A 23695-nucleotide genomic window follows, 5' to 3' on the forward strand; every position below is an offset into this window, starting at 1 on the left:
CCGCATCATAAAATACCACATATACACACCTGCACTGCATACATTAAGTACATTTTGTATTACTGTGCCAACTATGCATGGAACAGTCTTTGTTTTCTAGGCAGAAAAATTGCATATTATTTATAATAATTTAAATTGTTTTTCAAAGCTTTTATGTAAAATGGTCTCGCTTATTAAATTGTCCCACTTAAAAGTTGCCCACTTATTACATTTGTGTGGTTTTATGTAGCGAAAACATATTGTATAATAACACACATAATAATTTACATTATTTCCCAACTTCTCTTTAACACTTATAATTAAACAAGCTAAATTATCTTTAATTATCTCTAAAAAAAAAAAAAAAAAAATATATATATATATATATATATATATATATATATATATATATATATATATATATATATATATATATATATATATATATATATACACACACACACACACACACACACACACACACACACACACACACACACACACACACGAATGAGCGCTGCTCCGATTGGCTGCCCTGTCAGATATACACTGATCAGGCATAACATTCTGACCTTCTTGTTTATGTAATCCAGCCCTATTGGAGCTGGATTAGTTTTACTTGAGGAGGTGCTGTACTTTGCGTGATTTACTATATGTAAACACTGTTTAAATATCTCATCAAACTCATAAAGCTCTTTTAAATAAAAAAAAAAGTGAGAGAAATTGTGTTCCATGATATGGTCCGTATAAAGCCTGGCCTCTCAAGTGCCCTCAGTGGTTTTTATAGCGTGACAGAAAAAGGTGAAAATGAACTTTATTTTCTCCTCAGGTATCAAATGAGAAACCAGTATTAGACCTAACGTGTCCCATGTGTGCTTAATGGTGTTTATTCTGAGCTGTTCTGTGTTACTTTATTCTCTGCACCAGGGCTTGATTGATTTAGATAAGGAAGTGGCCAAACTGACAACGAAGCAGGGTGACCTGGAGAAACAGATGGAGAAACTGGAGGAGAAGATGAAAAAGAGTGATTACAGAGAGAAAGTTCCAGCGAAGGTGCAGGACCTGGATGCTGAGAAGGTGAGGAGAGAGGAAACATCTGCCTTACACTCATCTAGTTATAGCAGTAGTATGATACCAACTGTAGAGGTGATAAAATACGGCAGGTATAAATTTTAGTGTACATGGATCATAACTGTACAGGACAAAACACTAGTGTTGTATACAGATATTAGGAATGGGAATTTGGTCAGTTCTTCCGGCCATAAAGCATCGAATGCAGTGATGTAAAGCGCCGCCACTGGACTCTAGAACAGTGGAGACGTATTCCCTGGAGTGACCAATCATGCTTCTCCGTCTGGCAACCCGATGGACGAGTCTGGGAGCCTCATTTTATGTCCATTTTACCATCTTGGCTGTAAATGTGTCTCAGAATGTGCTACATTTACAGCATTTAGCAGACGCTCTTATGCAGAGCGACTTACAAGAAGAAGTGCTTTGTCAATCTAGAGAAAGTATCTTTGCTGGTTACCAACAGCTTAGAGAAAAAGACGGTCCTGAGCTCAGATACTGCTAGAAACAAGATGTCACTGCAGACACCAAGAGAAAAAGAAACAGTTGAACGCAGAACTCTGTGCCATTCAATGCAATACAATAAACTACAATACACAGTGAAGTACAATAAAAATAAGTGCAGCTTATAATTCAGTGCTCATTTAAGTGCTGTGTAAAGAGATGATTCTTCAGTCTACGTTTGAAGACAGCAAGAGACTCTGCTGTTCGGACTAGTATTGGCTAAAAATATAATATAAAGAAAACAGACTTTACTCTGCTTTAAGCTTTTCCATTTGTTAGTCTGTTTTCTCGCATCTCCGGCAGGAAACTTTCCTTCAGAAGTGGAAGTTTCTTGTAAAACGTCTCAACATTTGACTTTTTATGAGGCTGAAGTCGCTTCTCATTTGCCAGCTTCTTGTTTGAATTAAATGGTGCAACAGTTACAGTCTGGCACCTCAGGCACCATTTAAGGTGGAACGGGAAAATTCGAACAAGAAACGGACTTCAGCGTAACGACTTTTAAGTGTTTGACAGTTTCTCGTTGCAGATTAAACGTATCAGTAAACCAGACGGAGCGATTTATAAGTTCAAATAAGTTTGTCTCCAACTTATCGGTCAAAGATTTTCACAGGTTAACCATTAACATCCCAAATAGATGCATACTGTTTAAATCGGCCATGGTTAAAGATGGCCCTGAATTATGTTGACCCAATTAATTGTTTTTTTTTTTTTTTTAGAAAGCTATTTGCATATTACAGCCTTCTACGGTATCAGTCCTGCAAGAATATTAAGGATATAACGTGCATCCCCACTGTGTATATTAGCCATGAGGATATAGTATTACCGCTGATGTGGCGTGTAGATGCATTTTATTCTCTCTCTTTGTGCAGTTGAGGCAGAGTCAGACAGAGCTGCAGAAAGTGAAGGAAGCCATCGAGAACTTCAGAAGAATGATGTAAGAGATCCTCCCCTCGTCCTTTGTTATATTTTTACACACTGATGGTTTAGCGCCCTGTATGTGTGATCGACGTGCATCCTTGCACATCCTTAAACTGTCTTTATGGGGAAGATTAAATAAATACTATTGTTAGCTTGTATCCTGTTCAGCTGTCCTTCTTGGGTTTGGGGGGAGGGATGCACTAGTTTATTTCTAGGCTGGTATCGATGATTGACAGTTACCAGATACCAAAAACTGATATTTGATAGGTTCACACTATATGGAATATGGTGAGAGTAAAATGTCTAAAGATGGTAGCTTCTTATATTAGCCATCACGTTCTTGTGAACGATATGGTTTTAAATGAATAATTAATTTATTAAGTCTTTGCGTAATTTTTTTTGAAGCCAGTTGTTCAGTATGGGACTATAATCATTTTCCTGTTTTCCAGTAGCGTTAAATCAGCTGCTGACATATTGAGCCCTACTTTAGAGTTTGAAGAATATTGCTCTCAACCCCTTTTAGCTCTGGGGTGTAGGGACAGAAATGCACTGACCAATTTGACTGGACACATTACTGGTCAAAATGGCACATCTTTGACTTCACATTAATGTGAGACTACCTTTTGCAGTTTTTTGTGTTTTATGCTTTAGGTGTTAAATAACCAGAACAACTGTTGATTAGGTAGCCTAATAAATAAATCATGTAATCAAATCACTGTCACAATTACTCTGTTTTAAAATGATTAAAATTGACCTTCACTACAGATCAGCAATTGGTTTGAAATTTGCATGATTGATGATATGCGTTTTAATCTCCTACTGCTCTCAACCTCTGTAGAAAAAAAAAAAACGATCTTGATCATCTCTCCAATTTATATTTTACATTAATAAATAAAGGCTTTCTAGGTATTTTGTAATCTTTGAAAGGCTACACATGGTGCATCATTTATCAAGTCCAGTGTCATTGTTTATAATACTACTTATCAAAACAATCCTTTGATTACTAATAATCAGTGTGGTGTTCCTCAAGGCTCAATCCTTGGTCCATTTTTCCTTTCGGTTGCATGTGATCATCCTTGAATTTTAGACCACATAAATCATTCAGTTTCCTGGTGTAATGATAAGCCAACCTACTAACCCTCTCCATACCTGACCATACCTGAGGGAAAAAAAAAAAAATTGAAAACCACTTGAAGCTACAAAGCACTGAAGGGGCCTTTGATCATTTTCCACTGGAACACAAAAGAACCTGCTCTGCTTTAATGAGCGTCTTTTATCAGAAGCAGCAATGAGTCTTAAAATCTGACCAGAGCATTTTCACTGTTTACATTAACCAACCACAAGGTCTCACAGCTTTATTATGCACGTTTAATACAATAACATTCAGGGCATTATTTCATGGTACGAATCTGATTCGTAACAGTGCTCACAAAACGGAGGACAAAAAAAAAAGGACAAAGAAAAGGGATTGGCTGAGTCCCTTCATAACAAAAGCTAAGGCAGCTTGAATCTCAAGCAGCACCAACCTTTACTGTCTTCATTTTCAATAACCTTAAAAAACAGCGGTCAACTGCAAGTTTTCCCAAGTCAGATTATTTTTTAAAAATCCTGAATTTAAATAAAAAAAAAAAATAAAAAAATAAAAAAAAAAAACCTACCAAACCATGCAGACAACCAACAAAACACGATCTCAACAATCAGAACTTCTGACACCAAATTTCCTCTGAGGTCTTTCTCTCTCTTTCCGTCTGTGCCGTTCTTCCATCCCTTTCTTCCACTCTCTAAAGCTTCCAGGGCATGTGGAACTCGGAGATGGGGAGCGGAGTGCAATGTGTCGTCTCAAAATTCCTCATGTACTTTCGGGCCTGGAAGAAACGGAAAAGGTGATGATCTGGACTGTTTCAGCACTTCTTCTTTAAAGACCCGGTTCTTTTGATTTTAGTCACCTCCATTACAAACACCGCTAGATCTATCCCGGCTTTTCAAACTGCTGCTATCTCAGCGTGACTGAACAGCTCAACATGCTTGGAGGAGAACTCCAGCTGTTGTGTCAGCTAAGAGATGGAAGTGTTGACCATCATCACTGAGTGATGGTGGAGAGGAAGGACCATCAGTTACGCTGTCCTCTCTCTTGGATTCCCAGCCACGGATGGCTGTGGCATCACTGGGAATCGCACTTGACACGGCCAACAAAACAGGGTTTGCCTCTCAGGAGCTCTGAATGTGATTTCGTCCTGTATAAAAAAGCTTCTGGTGTTGCTTCAGAACTCAAATTTTGGTGTCCATGTTCTCCCGCCCTACTTAAAAGGGAACTCCATCGATTTTTTTTTTTTTTTTTTTCAAAAATTATAAAACAGGTTAACGTCAACCAAATCATCGAGTGGTTTAGTGTGAAATGCTCCACTCTAGAGAAACGTTCCCCATGTACTTTTGATCTGGAAGTAAATTTAAAGATTAATTTAGCAAATTCATTACACAGAAATTCTGAAATGAAAAACAAGTGGTTTGGTGTGAAATGCTCCATTCTAGAGAAACACAATTGTTCACAGTGGTGGTGATAGGAACCAGATGTCTACCTCTAAAAGCTCCTACTAGAAAGTTATGATATGAAATGGTTATTAATTCACTGCCTGATGTCTGAGACACAATTTATAGTAGTTTTGTGACAAACATATTTTAATCAATTTATTTTAATGCTTTCATGTTGAAGGGGGCAAAGGAGTTTTTTTTTTTTTTTTTTACTATTGACTATTTATTTGGAGAGTAAATGGCTATACATGTATTTGCATTGTAAACATGACCTCTGGTTCCTATCAGCACCATAAGAGTAAAGAAGCCAGTGTCTAAATTTCTCTACACAGAACCATTTCACATCAAATCACTGATCGTTTACATCTCAACCACTGGATTATACACAAATTCTGAAAATTGATGGAATTCCCCTTTGAAGTGATGGTCTTAGTGTCGGGAACCAGCCTTATAACCTGAAGGTTGCTGGTTTGATTCCCTGAGCCAACAGTCCATGACTCAAGTGCCCTTCAGCAAGGCACCTTACCCCCAGCTGATGGGGCTGACCACCGCTCTGGGCAAGTGTGCTCACTGCCCCCTAGTGTGTGTGTGTGTGTTCACTTGTGTGTATGTGGTGTTTCACTGCACGGACAGGTGAAATGTCCCCGTTGTGGGATTAATAAGGGTCAATTCTAAGGGTCAATCTAATCTTAATAATTAAGTCTATATAAGATCACTGAACAACGAGACTGTCTGAGGCAAGTCCTGACATCCTATACATGCTACTCTAGCACTCATTGAAATCTATTGCATTTCTTATTGTGTATCTTTCCAGGTATCAGCGCTGATGTTTCTGGGTACGTTAGCCCCCTAGCGCCGCTGCAAAGAAGCAAACCTCAGATACCAAAATGTGTTTTGGTTGACCAGTTATACTTCGCATAAGGAGAAAATTCTGATGCAGACAAGCAACTGAGGCGACTGAAAGTAGTGTGAGGTGTACAGCACTGCAACCTTGGTGATATTAGCTTTGAGAATGTAGGCGGTGTAAAACAGACGTTTTCTCTTACCAGGAAAAGAGCGAGCTGCCGTCTGCCCTCCGCCGTCATGTCCTCACCTAATGATGCACAACAATATAATACCAATTCAGCATTTCTTCAGCATAAGTGGTGTAACGACCTTGTCTTCATAGCTGCTGCTTCACTGCCTACTGTGTTTTACTTCTTTAGCAGATGCTGATAAGTAGAAACAGTGCTGCACAGCAGATTAGAGGTAGACCAATATTAAGAGTTCCTGTTTTCCGTATTACCACAGCCCTGTCAAAATGTTTTAAAAACAAACTAAAATGATCATTTAAAGGTGCGGTGTGTAAGATTTAGTGGCATCTAGTGGTGAGGCAGATTGCAACCAAATGAATACCCCTCCCTCACCCCTCCCTTTCCATACATGTAGCAGAACTTGGAAGTTGTCTGCCATTGCATGTCCTAATTTCCTCGTTTCTTCGACGACGAGCATTCACCCTCTTTTGCTTTTTCTCATGCTAAATAATAAGCACAACCCTCCATCTGTCAAAAACTTGGGGTCAACTTCTCACAAACACCAGCAGTGACCACCGATTCCTTTTCTTTCAGTTTCTTCCAACCGGCGCTACAGCACCAGCAAATTCAACCTACCACTTTGACACAAAAGCACGAAAGGCGCCCTCTAGAGCCTTTGTTTGGTCTGTTCTGGGCTACTGTAGAAACTTGGTGACCTCTTGTTAGAAGAGGAGCCGCTTCCCCTGTAGATATGAAGGGATCATACCGGGACGAAGACCCGACTCTTGGTTACACTGAAACATGGCTTTGTATAAGATATTCTGTGTCTGCTAATAGATCCCCCTAAATTTTACACATTGCACTCGTAACAGAGCTTCTCTTACTCCTTTTGGAGATGCTGAAATATGCCATATTTAAGTGTCTCCTGCGTGGAGGATGTCATTTTGACGCAGAAAATTAAACGACCGTATGTGTAAGTGCTGTTCAGTGTACTTACCGACGCTCCAGGGGAACGGCGTTTCTCGGTCGGTCTGATAGGACTGAAGCACAGACATGCACCAGTCGTCATCGACCTCATACCCAATGTACACAGACTCTAAAAGAGAAGAACATAATTCACACGTCTGACAACCACCACATTACCACGGGACAAACAGGAGGGGCAGATGTGCCAAGAGTGAACACCCACCTTCCTCCACCTGCGACCCCGCTGCCAGCCACTGTCTGACCGCCCTGAGACTGTCCTCTGTCATTACCTTAGGATATCTGGGCCAGACAGAGAGAAAGTGAGTGTGTTAGACTGACCTAAAACAAAAGCAGCGCATGTTCAGGGAACAATCATAGCTCTCAGCTGTGGGGTGGGGGTAATTCTGAATAGGGCAAAGCACAATTTCCATTAACAACCTAAATCATTTTTAAAAATAATAATAAAAAAAGATTTTTCATAAAATCTCCCACAGCTGGACACACGGAGCTGTACAACAGTCTCTCTTAGCCAAACAGCTAACTTATCTCTATCAGCATGATGTGCCTGCTGAATATCTACACTATAAAACGTCCACATCGTCTAAAGGTCCGCCGCTTGAAACAGACTATCCAGTTACATCACGTCACAAGATATTTCTGTGTGTTTATTACTAATACGGTGGACTAGGGGTGCAGCGATTAATCGACTCGGTCAACTAAATTCGACGACCAAATTAGCTGGAAACTAATTTAATAGTCGATTAGTTGGTTGATTAGAACGATCCACCACCCAAATAATACCTGCTCTGTGAGGGTCCATGGGGGTCCTGACCACTGAAGAACAGGGTAACAGAGTATCAGAGAAACAGATGGACTACAGTCTGTAACTGTAGAACTACAAAGTGCAGCTATACAGTAAGTGGAGCTGATAAGATGGACGATGGTGGTGGTCTTAAATGTTATGCCTGATCAGCGCAGAGTGCCATACAGTATCAGAAACCACACAAGATTACTCAACAATTCCACAGTGTGTGATGAATGCAGTGCAGACCCACCTGTGCTGGAGCAGTCTGAGGAGTAGATCATTGCCTCTGTTGGACATGATGTCTTCTGGTCCCCTGAATCAGAGCAACAGCAAAACCAGACTCAGCGCAACTAACAAGCCAAACACAGTAAAGATCAGGCTGTTCTGAGGTCATAAGGGCTCACGTGGTTGTGATGATTTCATCTTTGGTTCTTCTGATCAACAGCACTGGTCCCTGGTACCTGGGAAAAGGTCGGTTCAGTGGTGTGGGCGCAGTGCTCAGGCCAAGCATGCCATCTGAGCAGATCTCTAATGTGTTAAATGTTCACGAGTGGTTCATTTGCTGGGTCTTACCTGCAAAGCTGCTCTGCATTGTTCAAGTTCATGTACTGCCGGACTGTGTGGGTCACCAGCGGCCCTGTTTCAGCACACAGACACACACAGTGCAGAACCATCAGACACCTTCTGACAGCAGAGGCCATCATAACAGCTGAAAGTGGTTTTAGTTATGTGTTGTGAGAGGAGATGAAGGACGGGAGGGACACTCACTCCAACTCTCTGGCATGACCTTCAGCGCCAGAGGCAGGAGGTCATCAAACGAGGCGTCCAGAACCAGCGCGCGGATCTCGGGGTACGACATCACTGCCCAGCTAGCTGAAAGGTGCAATGAATACATAACAACAGAGTGAACATTAGACACACAGGTAGTTTTGTAATTACCATTACTATTATTATGATTATTATTATGTTGCTACAGTATTATAGTCATTGATATAATAATAATAATAATTATTATTATATAATACTAAAATGTTAAAAATACTGATGGTTAATTATATAATATATAATGACATTCAACTTGTAAACATCTTAATACTTTCAAATACATTTAAATATATAAATATTTGAATATTACTAGATTAATAACATTTATTATAGTTATAAAAATACTGAATTATACATATATAATAACATTTATTATTTAATTATATAAAGTTTTAAATAAATATTTTCAAACATTTCAATGTATAAATATAAATGTTTTACTGTTAAAAATACATAATATACATATAATTAATCTAGTTTATTCTGATAAAAAATACTGGTGATAATTATACATATAATTATATACAATTCTTATAGATTTTTAATGAATATAAATATTATCAACTATATTCCCTAAATACCGACTACTAAAGGTGATGAACACATAAAAATAATAAAAACAACCATAAAACAAATATATAATCAGTTGTAACAATAACATTTTATGTAGCTTAATACGTCAAATATTTATCATGATTAATACCCAGAATAAGATTATTAGTAATGACTATTACTAGCATTTGATTATATCAGTTTCAATAGTAATAATGATGTTTATATTGCATCAATAATTATTACATTGGCATATAATCATAAAAACAATACAAAATGATACGATTATATTAACAAAGACCACCAACAATAATAAGAAGTTCTCCCACACTCTGAAATTCAGCTCTAATGTGCCCAGCATGAAATGCACAGATGAAAAGACATGATAATAAAAAGTAAATAATTCCAAAGTTTGATAATTCATTGACATTAGAGCAACCGGTCAACAGTCTACCTGTGAAGCCCCCTATCGACCAGGCGTACACAACGATGTCGTTTAACTGGAAGCCCAGCTTGTGCACGGCGAACTGAACCACCACGTCCATGGCGTTGGCCTCGTTCTGAGGGAACGGCACGCCCTGAACGAGAGAGGGACAAAGACGTGAAGACAGACGCCTTTAAAGAGAGACGCTCCTGCGCTGTCAGACTGCTGCTAGTTAAAGGGCAAATGACGGATGACGACTCATTAGGGTCATTACAGAGTAATGGGGTTAGCGCCTCGGGGTCGGCCTGAGACGGCGCTTCAGTCTACGATGACAGACGCGCCGAGTCAGGCTCTCTGACCCGGAGATGAGCATCAGGTGAGCGGTGAAACCTGAGCTTCCACATAGCAGAGTGCGAAAGCACAGCCACAGCAACACGGTGTTCATCTGACAGGCCTGCTTACCGTACTGCCCGCAAAGCCTGGATGATTCCAGCCCAAAACCGAGTATCCACCTGGACACAGAGGCAAATCATGAGCCGTTTCATGAAATGAATATTATTTAGGGTTCAAGTGAGCTCAGCTATCACAGTGTCCCCCCCCCTTACTCAACATGTGGTAAATCAGACAAGACATGTTTGGAGTCTGAAGTCGCTTCTTTGCTTTTAAACTGGACGTACGAGGCTAATTTAGGTCCAATCCCATTTCCGCTGAGCCCTAATGTAGATTTGTTTTTATAATTTATAATTGTTCTTATAATTTACTGCTGAAAGACAAAAATCTCCGACGCTCTTTGTGTTGTTTTCTAAAAGTGATGTTTCCAGAGCAGATCGCAGAAGAGACGCCGTCTGTTTATAGTTTAGAGCCCAGATTTGGGGAAAAACGGGTCGACTTTCAGTAGAAAAACAAAGTTCAGCTTCTTTTATTATAAGGGTTTAAAATGACATCACCGTCTATTAGACTGGAGAGAAGAGCTACAGCCTCACACGACGCCCAGCTTCTGAAATATGAAGGTTATGAAGTAAAGAATCTGATGAAGTGCGTTTTGGAACCACCGGTGGTCCCAAGGAGTTAAAAAAAGTTCATGTTGTTTGTGTATTATGGTCTAATTATAAGATCTGGTAGCTTCAGGTACCAAACAGGTCTTGGCTGATCAGGCACACCCTGGGTCAAAGGGAAAACTGAACATTTGCCGTTGGGCCAGACAACTGCTTTACATCCTAACCAGACTTACCGTCCAGAGGAGTGTTCATGCAGCCCACCTCGTAGAAGCCTGCATTCCCCTCACAGCAGATCACCTGTAACACAATGTGCTTATAAGTATCCAGAAGTGGGTACTCCTCATGACTCATTTACATGCAGCCCCAGAAACAGGTTCTCTCCCCAGTGTTCTTACCAGAGTCTTGCCGTTTGGTCCTCTTTCTCCCCTCCGGTCCACAAACATAGCGTCGATCTCATTTCCATCACATGATATCAGCTTGTTCCGCTGTCCGTCGTACTGCAGCGAGTGAAGAGAAACACTCTTATTTATGTATATCGAACACATACAGGACATTTTACACACAGGTACACATTCAACAGTTACAGACTGTAGTCCATCTGTTTCTCTGAGACTCTGTTACCCTGTTCTTCAGCGGTCAGGACCCCCATGGACCCTCACAGAGCAGGTACTATTTGGGTGGTGGATCATTCTCAGCGCTGCAGTGACACTGACGTGGTGGAGGTGTGTTAGTGTGTGTTGTGCTGGTACAAGTGGATCAGACACAGCAGTGCTGCTGGGGTTTTTAAACACTGTGTCCACTCACTGTCCACTCTATTAGACTCTCCTACCTCGTCAGCCCACCCTGTAGATGTAAAGTCAGAGACGACAGCTCATCTGCTGCACAGTTTGTGTCGGTCCTCCTCTGGTCCTTCATCAGTGGTCACAGGATGCTGTTAGCTGGATATTCTCCAGCAGCACTGCTGTGTCTGATCCATTCAGACCAGCACAACACACATGAACACACCACCACCATGTCAAGGTTACTGCAGTGCTGAGAATGACCCACCACCCACATAGTACCTGCTCTGTGAGGGTCCTGACCACTGAGGTGCAGATGGATTGCGTGTGTGTGTGTATTTTTGTTAGAATTACCTCCTCAATAAGTCTGGCTTGTCCCTGTTGCAGCATGGGTCTCATGGCCTTTTGCAGCAGGCCAACAGAGCCTGGGTACAGCATCCTCCGGCCAAACGAGTGAGCTACAAGATAGCTACACACACACACACACACACACACACACACACACACACACACACACACACACACACACACACACACACACACACACACACCGTTTATAAGTATCTATGAACAATATCTTTCTCTGAAACTGGAGTTATTTGTGATTACATCTTATTTTGCTCACAATAACTGTATCACTCTGCTGAGCACCGGTTGCTAAGTTGCTTTCTTTCTCTTCAGCCCAATCAAAACAAACATGAATTCTTATATACCTGCAGCCCGTTCGGTCAGATTTCGAAGAGGAATGTGTCCAGTCCAGTGGAACCAGTGTTATCACAATAACACAATCTCTGAAACGTGACATGGGAGCAGTGTTTGCACATTTGTGTTACCTAATGATGTGGCACGGTAGTGTTCGTACTGAGTTCAGCAGACTGTCTGTGGCCCCTCTGTGTTTGGGCTCCGGCTTCAGCAGGGACACGCCCCCCTTAGAAAACTTCCTGTCAATACAACAACAGTTGGTCAGCAACAATGAGTAGGAGTGGTTACCCAAAGACGCACATATTCAAACTTAAATCTTCGTACTGCTTCTTCAAATGGGGAATCTGAATAAGGCACGTGTGGTCCGGATTAACAAAAAAAAAAAACATTAATTAAGGAACCAAATAAATTGTATTTGATCTATTTACATAGACTGGAGGTGTAGCTACCCAGAATTCTTTGCAGTTTTGATTTTGTTTAGTTATTTTTCTTATTTTGTACTTGTTATTTTAGCTATGATGGGAGTTCTGTGCTCAGATTCATAGTTCAGCCTGTATTTCATTAATATTGACCATTATTATTGTGCTCTGCGGTGGAACGTCTGTTTCTTTTGTCCTTTTGTTGGGAGATCGCGGGTTTGAATACTGGCGATGCCACAAAAAAACAAAAAGCCACTAATGTTTTCAAACGCTGATAAAATCTAAGGCCGCCAATATCGTCCCATATTCTCGGTCTACAACACAAAACATCCCCCGATACCATCAGCCTATCAAATATTAGTAGAGGCCTAATTTGCATGTTCAAAATGAGGTCGCCGGTTCGATCCCCGGAGCCAACAGTACATGAATGAAGTGCCCTTGAGCAAGACACCTGACCCCCAACTGCTCCCCGGGCGCTGCAGATTGGGCTGCCCACCGCTCCGGGCAAGTGTGCTCACTGCCCCCTAGTGTGTGTGTTCTCTAGTGTGTATGTGGTGTTTCACTGCACGGATGGGTTAGACTGTGGGGCTCTTAATCGGTTAAAGGACGCACACACACTTACGGATTGCTGACTTCTTTCCAACTGAAATCTGCCGGCCAGTGTGAGAAGTCAAAGTCATAGCTGGCAAGTTTTTTCTGAAGAGGGCGAAGAACAAAAAAGCACCACGACTAATTACATCAGTGCTCTCAGTTGGTCTCATTGGAGATGCTGCCATGACGTTACCAAGGACTCACCTTGTTGTTGGGCGTGTGGTTCCTCCTGGTCTCCTCCAGAATGCTGACGAACTGAAGATACTCAGGGTTCCTCCAGCGACCCCAGCCTACCAACACACGCAGGCAAATAAGACTGCAGGTTATTCCACTAACCAGGTCCAAAATACACCACAGATTCCTCAGGATAGCAACGTCCAGGGTGGCAAACTCTGGATGATTTGTATTTTATTAATATTATTACTATTCACCAGGATATATTTTGGTTTGTCCGTCTGAAATTTCAAGGCAAATTCCGATTTACAAATTTTTTTATTTTATTTATTTTTTGTAAAAGCTCCACTCAAATGAACAGAACACGTCTTTTATGATCTACACATATCACTATATGCCTACACTTTACTGCTGAAAGCCAAAGATCTCAGACGTTCTTTGTGTTATTTTATAAAAATAATTTTTAGAGATCACTGAATTAGAAATTTTACATGCACACCAGTGAACACACACACTAGGGGGCAGTGAGCAGCCCTATCCCTGGTGCCCGGAGAGCAATTGGGGGTTAGGTGCCTTGCTGAAGGGCACTTCACCGGTGGGCCCGAGGAGTTGATAGGTTAATACTACAATACTATTTGTTGCAAACCTCAAAGACCTGGAGATTTTATCTTGCCAATCATTTGAGTTGCGTTTTAATTCTTTTTTTTTTTTTTAATCAAAACATAAAATCCAAATTATTTCAGTGTAAAATTGAAATCAAATTTGCCACAACTTACCGTTCAAGATTAGTACAGAACTATTTCTCCGACAAAAAATGTATAATATTATGGTTTTAAAAATCGATTTTTTATTTATTAAAATCTATTTTTTACTTTTATAATCTTATGCAAAAGTCAGAGCACCCTTGGGGAATTTCCATGTTTTGCTGAATTGTGAAGTTAACATATCCTCAACAGAGAACACAGTTCAGCACATTTTAACACACAATTACTGTTTATTTGATAAATTTAATGTATTGGGAATTTTGTAACCTTAAATGTGGCCTGTGCAAAGGTTTCGGGACATTTTATATTTTATGTCATTTTTTCCCAGTATGTTAAACTCAACACATAAACTGAAATCAAAATGTTAGAGGAGTTCTTAACAGTTAAAAGTTCAAACCCTTGCATTCGACTGTATTTAAATATGTTTAGACGTAGATACGTTTTACCTCCACGCTTCAACTTTTATTGAATAAAATTTTGATGCATATTTTTAAGCACAATTTCTCTGTACTTTTTCCACGTTTCATAATGTTTGCCTGAAAATACCTCTTACTTACTACCTTATCAAATCATAGTGTGACAGAGCCCTAAAGCACTGGATCATCATGAGACTTAAATTCATTTTTATTAGACAAAATATCATATTTCACTTTTCTGAGCTTCGCAAACAAGTTAGAACCAGCACAACAGCCACATTTTAAAAAGGCTCTGGAAAGTTGACTATGATGAGTGTCTGAAACCAACCAAATCAAGAAGGAACAGGGAGAAAAAATTAAACCACCAGTAAAATAATAAATTAATAAAATGTTGTGTTTCAGAAGCACTTACGATGCTAAAAAATACGCTAAAACTTAATGCATCATGACAATGACATCATAAGGCTTATTGTCAACCTGGAAATAAGCAGAAAATGCTGGGAAGAGTTACGATGTTGTACAAATCAATCAGCTCACCTCTTAGACAGGCTACTCCCAGCAAACACACCAGCACTGTGCCGACATACTGACTGACCGGAACCAACTTGCTGCTGCAGATATAGCCTGAAACAGAGCAGGTCAATATTTCATCAATGATAATTACTGCTATCAATATTCCACAGCTCCAGCCTCGTCATGTGATTGGCTGAGAAGTTTTTGGACTCAGGCCCCAAAAACGAGGCCACGCGTCAAGGTGGTCTCAGTTCGGTTCGTTTGTAGTTTAATTTGAAGCTGGACTGATTTGTACATTGTGAAAACAAAACGGCCCCAATTCGCTTTAGCTTTGATTTATGGTGAGGGTCACAGTCTTCAGACCTTCAGCAGGTAAAACAGACCAAGGGTCATTGCAAGGTTCTACTCAGGATGAAGCCTGTCCATGATCGGTGTCTGACGTTCGTTTCATTAGCTTTGCGCTGGAGCTACGAGGCTAATGCACCTGAAACGTCTGTCCACCGAACTTGGACATTCGTCCATTTTCAGGTGACAGTGCGTCATACATGTTAGGAACCGAAAGTCCATTGGCGATTACGTAACAACTCAGCAACTCGGCCTCACAGCTTCAGTGGAAAGCTAAAGAAGCAAGAGAGGCCTTGGCTTTTTGAGATGGTTTTCAAGGGTTCTTTAGTAAAAAAAAAAGGCTCTATATAGTACCATGAACATCTAAAGAACCCTTTGCATGATAAAAGGCTTCTCTGCATCGTGAAATGGCTCTTCAGATCAAGCGTTCTTCTACCGTTTCGATGTCAAGCCTGTAACAACAGAAGAACCCATTGTGGCACTATACAGAACCTTTCACTATGCCAAGGGTTGTCTGATGGTTTATGGTTCTATATAGAACCGTTTTCTTTACTAAAGAACCATCATGTTTAAGCGTGTACATCTGCAGTAAAGAGCGATCGTTATACCGTGCTGAAGGCTCCAGCTGGGCGCGGAACTCAGTTTTAAGCTGGTTTCACACAGAACGCTGAATGAATGAGTTTCGCTCAGTGAGGAGCATTTTTCCAATTTTGATGCACTTCGGCCAACCGTTTCAATAGGAGAGCAGCAGGTGGTTCCTCTCGCCAGACCCGCCTGCTGCTCTCCATCTTCAGACTGTATATGGTTCTGTATAGAACCTTTTTGATGCTACATACAACCATTTTCAAAAAGGTTCTACACAACACATTCTCCACCTCAAGAACCATTTCACAATGCAAAGAACCCTTCAAGCATAATATGTTGCTATACAGAACTTATGGTTCCAAACTGAAGCATCGCTTTACTAAAGAACCCTTGAAGAACCCTCTTTTCTAAGATTCTGGTGTAATGGTGCTTCAGACTGATGGAGAATGTGCGTATGGTTCTACACACCCTTAAAAATGGTTCTTCAAAAGTTCTTTAGTAAAGTCAGTGGCTCTGTATAGAACCTTTTTGATGGTACATACAACCATTTTCAAAAAGGTTCTACACAACACATTCTCCACCTCAAGAACCATTTCACAATGCAAAGAACCCTTCAAGCATAATATGTTGCTATACAGAACTTATGGTTCCAAACTGAACCATCGCTTTACTAAAGAACCCTTGAAGAACCCTCTTTTCTAAGATTCTGGTGTAATGGTTCTTCAGACTGATGGAGAATGTGCGTATGGTTCACTCTTAAAAATGGTTCTTCAAAGGTTCTATAGTAAAGTCAGTGGCTCTGCATAGAACCCCGAGTACTCAAAGAACCATTTGCATGTTTAAAGGGCTCTTTGATGATGCAAAGAATCCTTTAATCATGCAGAGGTCTTTCTGAGCGTTCATGGTTCTACACAGAACCCGTCAGAGTGTACAGTCCAAATACTTTTGCTCTGCCAAAGCTAATAAGACACCGTAGTTCACATTTAATTACCTTTCATTCACAGCGACTCAGCAGCTGCGCAGCTCCTGCAGAGACTCGGCGATATTTTACATCTCATCAACAGCGGCAACTGGACTTAACACACCTTTTTCAGCCGGTTCCTAAACTAGTTCCCTCACCGGAACAGAGAACTCAGCCAATCTGTATGAAGCCACCTGACAGACAGCTACATGTGATGTGGGCTATTACACAGACGAACTGCGTTAAAGAGATTACGCCAACAGACGGAACAGAAGGCCGATGCTGTAACAGTATTATTAACACATGACTCATTTGATATGATTAGACTCATTGAGACAATCATTATACCGTAATCGCTTCCTGTAGTGAAAGAAAAAGATCATCTATTATTCTCGTCCACCTCTCGTCGCAGTGGACGAGCTGGATGAACTGGATCTGGAACCTGGGTTAAGCAATAATCTGGCCATAAATGGTAGTTTTTGTCAGCAGAGACATGTTTGGTGTCTACAGTTCGTTTCATAAGCTCTGCACTGGAGCTACGATGCTGCTGTCGCTGACAAGTAATAGAAACTTCTGTCCACCAAACTTGGACATCCGTCCCTTTACAAATAACAACGGCTGTGCTTACATGCAAACATTGTCTCCAATCTGACCGAACACATTCCGATTACTGATTTAGACTGAGGCGTTTATTTTCTCACTCTATTCAACAAGCTGACAGAAAACCTTTGTTTACATGCTCACTACAAGTAATCCGATCCAAAATGACGCGCAGGTGTGGAGTCCAGTCAGAGTGAGATGAGCAGCAGTGAGCAGTGCTTGTGCTTTTAATGGCTTTAAAACGACGTCAGACTCGGGAAAAACGTCCTTCACACGTCCTTATTAAAGAAGGCCGAGAGGAAGACGTCGTGGTCTGAGACGCATAAGCTGGCCGTCCGTCCCACCGCCGTCTTTTAAAGATCAGAGCATGAACTTCGTCACTTCTGCAGACCAGTTTTTTGGCCTTTTCCTCTGCCGAATAGCCTCAACTAGAACTAGACCATTCTGACTGAGGTGTCTACATAGACGTATTGTAATCCGATTGAGCTATTATTCGGATTATTAATGGATTTTTATGCGGCATGTAAACGTAAAAAGGGCTGCACAATAAATCGTATTTTTTTTATTATCTCAATGAGTTTCCCTGATGAACGCATGGTTAAAGCGGCGATGGCGGAACAGATCTGGCTCAGAAATGGCTCTTCAGATTGATGGAGAACGAGCTGTAGATGGTCCAATACAGAACCTTTTTGAAAAGGCTTCTATATAGCACCAAAAACGGTGCTTCTATTGTTTCGATGTCAAGCTTGAAACAACAAAAGAACCCTTTGTGGCACTATATAGAACCCTTTATTTATGCCAAGGGTTCTTTGAGTATTCCTGGTTCCGTATAGAACCATTTTCTTTAATAAAGAACCATCATGTTTAAGTGTGTACATCTGCAGTAACCTTTATAAGCCACATTTCTTGCCAAACTCTTCCTTTATTTGGTCGTGTGTTTACCTTTTCTATACAGATAGCAGAGAATGAGAGGTGAGCTGTAGTAGGACAGGGACCACAGCGCTGAGGCCTGCGGAGAAAAACAAAACAGCAGCAGGACTTTGGTCACTCTAAGGACAGAGACATGACCCTCGAAACAAACACATCAATTAAAGGTCTTAAATCTACGAAACCTGGAAGATGTGGTTTCCTACGCAACAGGAATGTGTATCATGACTTTAATATTTAATTTCTTACGTCATATTTGTAAAAGAAAGTGGGCGGGGCTTGTCCCATCATAGTCAAGTGCGTGGGAGGGGCCAGGACTCAGCATATCAGAGTAAAGTGGGTGGAGAGAGGTGAGGTTTATCTGATTATAGGGTTCACTCCATGTACCTGCCCCATCTCGCTGCATTTTACTCTGTGACAAGGGCGGAAAACCTCATTTAAACGGCGTGTCGGCAGCATTTATATCGGCTCGTAAGTAAATTGTTGCCAGCCTACGATTAAATTTAAAATGTGGCTAGAAAAGACACAGAAATTGCAATTTTACCAATATTTGCAATGTGTGTTCTGACATGACGTCACTTTGCCAGCTCAGCTGGAGCTTTGGGGCGGCTTTGGATCACATGTCGCTTATAAACGGAGTGAAAACCAGGCCCAACTGGCATACGTGCCTAGTGGACACTGGCAGATTACGCTGGGTGGGGCTTATTCTATACACAGCCATGCTCAAATGACCGTTTTTCTTTTTTCTAGAGACTTTAAAAGGATACGATTCTTTCACTTTTATTTTGTTCGAGCTCAGACACAGCGGTCACTAAACAAATGCTCTGAGCTTTTATTTTTTTGACCTGTCTGATCTGGGTAGCCTAATATTAGAGATTTAGATCACGTTATTTTGCACAAAAAAAAATGTTTTGTTTAAAAAAAAAAACAACAACATTTACCTCGGAATCGAAATTCATGCGAACTGTTACAGCCCTAACATACAGCAAGAGGTACTAAACCAGGGCTGGACCACTAGTCGGACTGCATTTTCAATCACGATTTTCAAAAACAAGACGATCGAGATCGCATTCGCAATGAAACTCTCATTTCGTCTTGTGTGTTAAATTCAGCGCACCCCTTTAACAGAGTGCACATTTGCTCAAACGCATTTATTTATTTATTTGCTTGTTTGTTTAGTAGTTTTCAGGAGTGGAACTACAGCAGAGTTGTAGTTCATTTATCTTCATGTATTATTTTATATATATATATATATATATATATATATATATATATATATATACACACACACACACACACACACACACATCTGGGTACTCCGGTTTTCCCCCCATAGTCCAAAGACATGCAGTCAGGCCAACTGGACATGGTAAATTGCCCCTAGGTGTGAGTCAATGTGTCTGTCTGTCTGCCCTGTGATAAACTGGCGACCTGTCCAGGGTGTATCCTCCCTTCCGACCAATGACCTCCAGCACCCCCTCGATCCAGGAGGAGAAGCAGCTTAGAAGATGTGTGTGTGTGTGTATGCATGCATGTATGTATGTATGTACACACACACACACACACACACACACACACACACACACACATATATATATATATATATATATATATATATATATATATATATAATGCATTATTTAATAATAATATTAATACTAATTATATTTTTGGGCTTTTTTTCTGTTTGTTTGAAAATTCCAGGAAATCCACAGTTAAAAAGACAAGTTTTTATTATTTAAGCACGACGTTCAGTCAGTAATCGTGTTGAACAATCCCAATCTTAACGCTGACCAAAACAATCACGATTAGGATTTTTTTTGCCATAAATCGAGCAGCCCCACCACAAACTTACCCAACCGAGGATGTTGTCCGTGTGCCTTTCCAAACTTCTCGGCAGGTAATCCCAACCCTGAGAACGTGAAGCAGACAGTCAGTAAAGCCAGTTAAGTAGCTCGTTTGAACTCTCTCGATAACGGACTCGGTGTGTGAGCTTCCCGCTGTCTGCTTAAGCTAGTTTACTGTAATACAGCACAACCGTGAAGCGCAGCTCCTCGAATTCTCCCGTTCCACCTTAAACTGTGCGGTAGTTAACTACAGCTGCTGCATCATTTAAGGTGGAACGGGGAAATTCGAACGAGGAGCCTATGTCAGGCTCGCCGCGCTGAGACAGGTTACAGACAGCTTTCTCTTCTGTTTAAGAGCTGAAACAGCGTCCACTTAATCGCGTTTACACTTTATTTACGTTTATTTATAACGGCATTAGCGCGCTGGCTAATGCTAACCTAGCTAGCTATCCCTTCACTGTCAACACAAAACACTGCGCTGCCGGTGCTGCTCGCACGGATTAAAGCCCGTTTTCCGGCGTTTCGGGGGCTGTTAGAGAGGAGAAGAGTCCATACCCGCCTCCCTGCTCTTCCTTCAGGTCGGGGCTGCTGAGGTGGACGGTGAATCCGATGCAGGCTGGGCCCGAACAGGCAGCGGAGCCACAACCAGCCGGCCATCGTTTCTCGGTCGACGGCTACGGAAGCCGGAGTGGCTGAGCTGCGCTAACTCAAAACATCCCAGCTCTGTGGCGCTTACAGCAGCGATGGGCGGGACGATACCACCGATCCGATCCGATACAGAGCGATACAGAGGCTGCGTCCCGATACCGATACTTCTAATAGCGTCTGTGCACATAAAGGTCGATTATCCTCGTTTCTTTTCAATACTATAAAGAATGATACGGAGACATCCTAGATAAATAAAAATAATGCCTGGACACGACTTAGTGGGAATTAGATAATTAAGTCATGGCCATGACTTAGTAAAGAATGGGAATGAGATCCTAATGCGTGGCCACGACTTAGTAAGGCATAAGAACGAGATAGGTCATGGCCACGGCCTAATCATCTCATTCCCATGCCTTACTAAGGCGTGGCCACACCTTAGGATCTCGTTCCCACATGTTAATAAGGCGTGGCCTGGTATTATTTTTTATTTATATGGGATGTCACCAGCAGGGCTCCACTGAATGACATACACATTTTAAAAAGATAGTTCCTCACAGGTTCCTTAGTAAAGGCAATGGTTCTTTTTAAAACCACAAGTTCTATATACGGAGGAGGAGCCTCCGCAGGGTGGATGGACTCTCCCTTAGAGATAGGGTGAGAAGTTCGGTCATCCGGGAGGGACTCAAAGTAGAGCCGCTGCTTCTCCACATCGAGAGGAGCCAGTTAAGGTGGTTCGGGCATCTTGTTAGGATGCCTCCTGGACGCCTCCCTTGGGAGGTGTCACAGGCAAGTCCACCGGGGAGGAGACCCCAGGGAAGACCCAGGACACGCTGGCGTGACTATATCGCCCATCTGGCCTGGGAGCGCCTCGGAATCCCTCCCAGGGAGCTAGTGGAAGTGGCTGGGGAAAGGGAGGTCTGGGCCTCATTGCTCAGGATGCTGCCCCCGCGACCCGAACCCCGGAGAAGAGGAAGATGATGGATGGATGGATGGAAGTTCTATATACACTCTTTAAAAAAGATGGTTCCTTTTTTTTAGTAGTTGTCGGAAGAAAACTTTGCGTCTTCATTTTTGTCGTTTTTCAGCTTTGGACATAATTTGAAAATGCCCGTTGCCTTTTATATTGTGTGTAAATCCCATGAAGAATGGAGCAAAGGAGACGGCCCCAAATTGGCTCTTTCCATGGTGAATAGTCCAAAACTATTCTTTCCGTCTTCCTGTTTATTTGAAAGGAATGCTTAAAGCACTTTTTTCAACCCAATGTCTAACTGCCACATGTTGCCCACTGACTTCTTTTATAGCTATGCAAGAAATGAACATGTTTGAACAAACCCAATATTACACAAAGCTTATAAAACGAGTAGGAAAAGTGCAGTATTGTTTTGATTTGGGGTGCAAAAAAGTAAATAAAAACTACAATATAAAATACTTCATATTTGATTAACTTAAAAAAATAGTAATCGTGGTATGTGCAGAAGTTTGCATGCCCTTGCAGTTGTAAAGTCTCAGAATCTAATGAACTTGTTAGGGCTCGATTGATTCTTGGGCTCCTCTGAAGCTGCTGAGGATCTGAAAATGAAGCTACTTTATGCCTTCAAAGCAGGAAAAGGCTATAAAAAGATATCAAAGCACTTCCAACTCACAGTTTGCACTGACCGGTCTGTCATTCAGAAATGGCAGTTAAGGGGAACTGTGGAGGTCAAGGCCAGATCAAGGCAGTGTAGGTAGAACTGCAGCTAGAACTGTTCATATGCCGGTCAGAAAGGCAAAGCAAAACCCCCACGTGACAGCAAAGGGCATCCAGGAAGGTTTAGCTGACAGAGGAATGTTCGTGCACCGTCCTGTGCAGCACAAACATGATCTGAAGGGAAGAGTCATCAGAAGGAAACCTTAACAGTGACCTCTTAGGAAAGTGAAGTCTTTGGCCATGATCCCCAGTGGTATGTTTGGAGAAAAAGGGAGCATCATTTGATGAAAGTAACACCTTGCCATCTGTTAAGCATGGCAGTGGATCTATTATGCTTTGGGGTTGTGTGGCAGACACTGGCACAGGAAACAGGTAAACAGGAAAAATGGATAAAAAGTCCTAAAACAAGATCAGAGGGACTCGTAAGTGGCTACAAAAGGTGTTTGCAAGCTCACTGGAAAAAAATGCTTAAAGATTGTTTTACATTTATTTGATTCAAATGTGTGGGCGGCACGGTGGCGTGGTGGGTACCGCTGTCGCCTCACAACAAGGAGGGCCTGGGTTCGATTCCCCGGCCGGGCGACCGGGGTCCTCTCTGTGTGGAGTTTGCATGTTCTCCCCGTGTCTGCGTGGGTTTCATCCGGGTTCTCCGGTTTCCTCCCAGAGTCCAAAGACATGCAGTCAGGCCAATTGGACATGCTGCATTCCCCCTAGGTGTGAGTGACTGTCTGTGTCTGTCTGTCTGCCCTGTGATGGACTGGCCACCTGTCCAGGGTGTATCCTGCCTTCCGCCTGATGACTGCTGGGATAGGCTCCAGCACCCCCCGCGACCCTGATGGAGAAGCGATGGATGATTCAAATGTGTACATTGTCTTCATGTTACATCAATATAATTACTTTGTCTAAGTACTTAATTAACCTTCTTAAGTTGATGTAATATGTTATTTGCGTGGAACCGGTGTACAAATTTAAATATAATGTAAATTCAGTGCTTTGCCAAAAGGGGACTTTTGCACATCAATACATATTTTGGGAACTTGAAGCCTTGAAGCATCCAAGGTGGCTCCTCATGAAGCAAATTGAGGACTTTGCTTTAAATGGCTAAACTTACCAGTGATAAACTTCCACCTACAAGCAGGCAAATAGACTGGAAACA

At 41.6% G+C, this 23695-nt stretch overlaps 2 protein-coding genes across 3 annotated transcripts in view; one reads left to right on the plus strand and one right to left on the minus strand.

Moving 5' to 3' along the window:
• Positions 1-2627, plus strand: part of vars1 (valyl-tRNA synthetase 1) — a 45102-nt gene extending 42475 nt beyond the window's left edge. For both annotated transcript variants that reach the window (XM_037537006.1, XM_017706065.2), the window contains 2 exons: positions 907-1056; positions 2421-2627. In XM_037537006.1, coding sequence (XP_037392903.1) covers positions 907-1056; positions 2421-2489 — 219 coding nt within the window. In that variant the 3' untranslated portion in view covers positions 2490-2627. The remainder of the gene's footprint in view (positions 1-906; positions 1057-2420) is intronic.
• Positions 2628-3792: 1165 nt separating this feature from the next.
• Positions 3793-20916, minus strand: abhd16a (abhydrolase domain containing 16A, phospholipase). The gene is made up of 20 exons (XM_017706066.2): positions 20760-20916; positions 20213-20269; positions 18373-18439; positions 14964-15050; positions 13277-13362; positions 13104-13177; positions 12194-12301; positions 11715-11829; positions 10977-11078; positions 10815-10878; positions 10046-10095; positions 9614-9737; positions 8551-8655; positions 8356-8419; positions 8187-8243; positions 8033-8095; positions 7201-7277; positions 7009-7107; positions 6045-6091; positions 3793-4334 (listed from the first exon to the last, which is right to left on the minus strand). The coding sequence occupies exons 1-20, from the start codon at positions 20859-20861 to the stop codon at positions 4251-4253; spliced, it is 1632 nt and encodes a 543-aa protein (XP_017561555.2). The 5' UTR covers positions 20862-20916; the 3' UTR covers positions 3793-4250.
• Positions 20917-23695: the final 2779 nt, after the last annotated feature.

This window comes from Pygocentrus nattereri, chromosome 3 (assembly GCF_015220715.1).
Source record: "Pygocentrus nattereri isolate fPygNat1 chromosome 3, fPygNat1.pri, whole genome shotgun sequence".
In the NCBI taxonomy this organism is placed as follows: Eukaryota; Metazoa; Chordata; class Actinopteri; order Characiformes; family Serrasalmidae; genus Pygocentrus; species Pygocentrus nattereri.

What these genes read in the sequence shown, in the direction of transcription:
- abhd16a (XM_017706066.2), bottom strand. Translation starts at nt 20,861, where the DNA reads ATGGCCGGCTGGTTGTGGCTCCGCTGCCTGTTCGGGCCCAGCCTGCAT. An exon ending in AAGGAAGAGCAGGGAGGCGG is followed by an intron (nt 20,270 to 20,759) that starts GTATGGACTCTT and finishes TCACGTTCTCAG; the next exon opens with GGTTGGGATTACCTGCCGAG. An exon ending in CGGACAACATCCTCGGTTGG is followed by an intron (nt 18,440 to 20,212) that starts GTAAGTTTGTGG and finishes TTTTCTCCGCAG; the next exon opens with GCCTCAGCGCTGTGGTCCCT.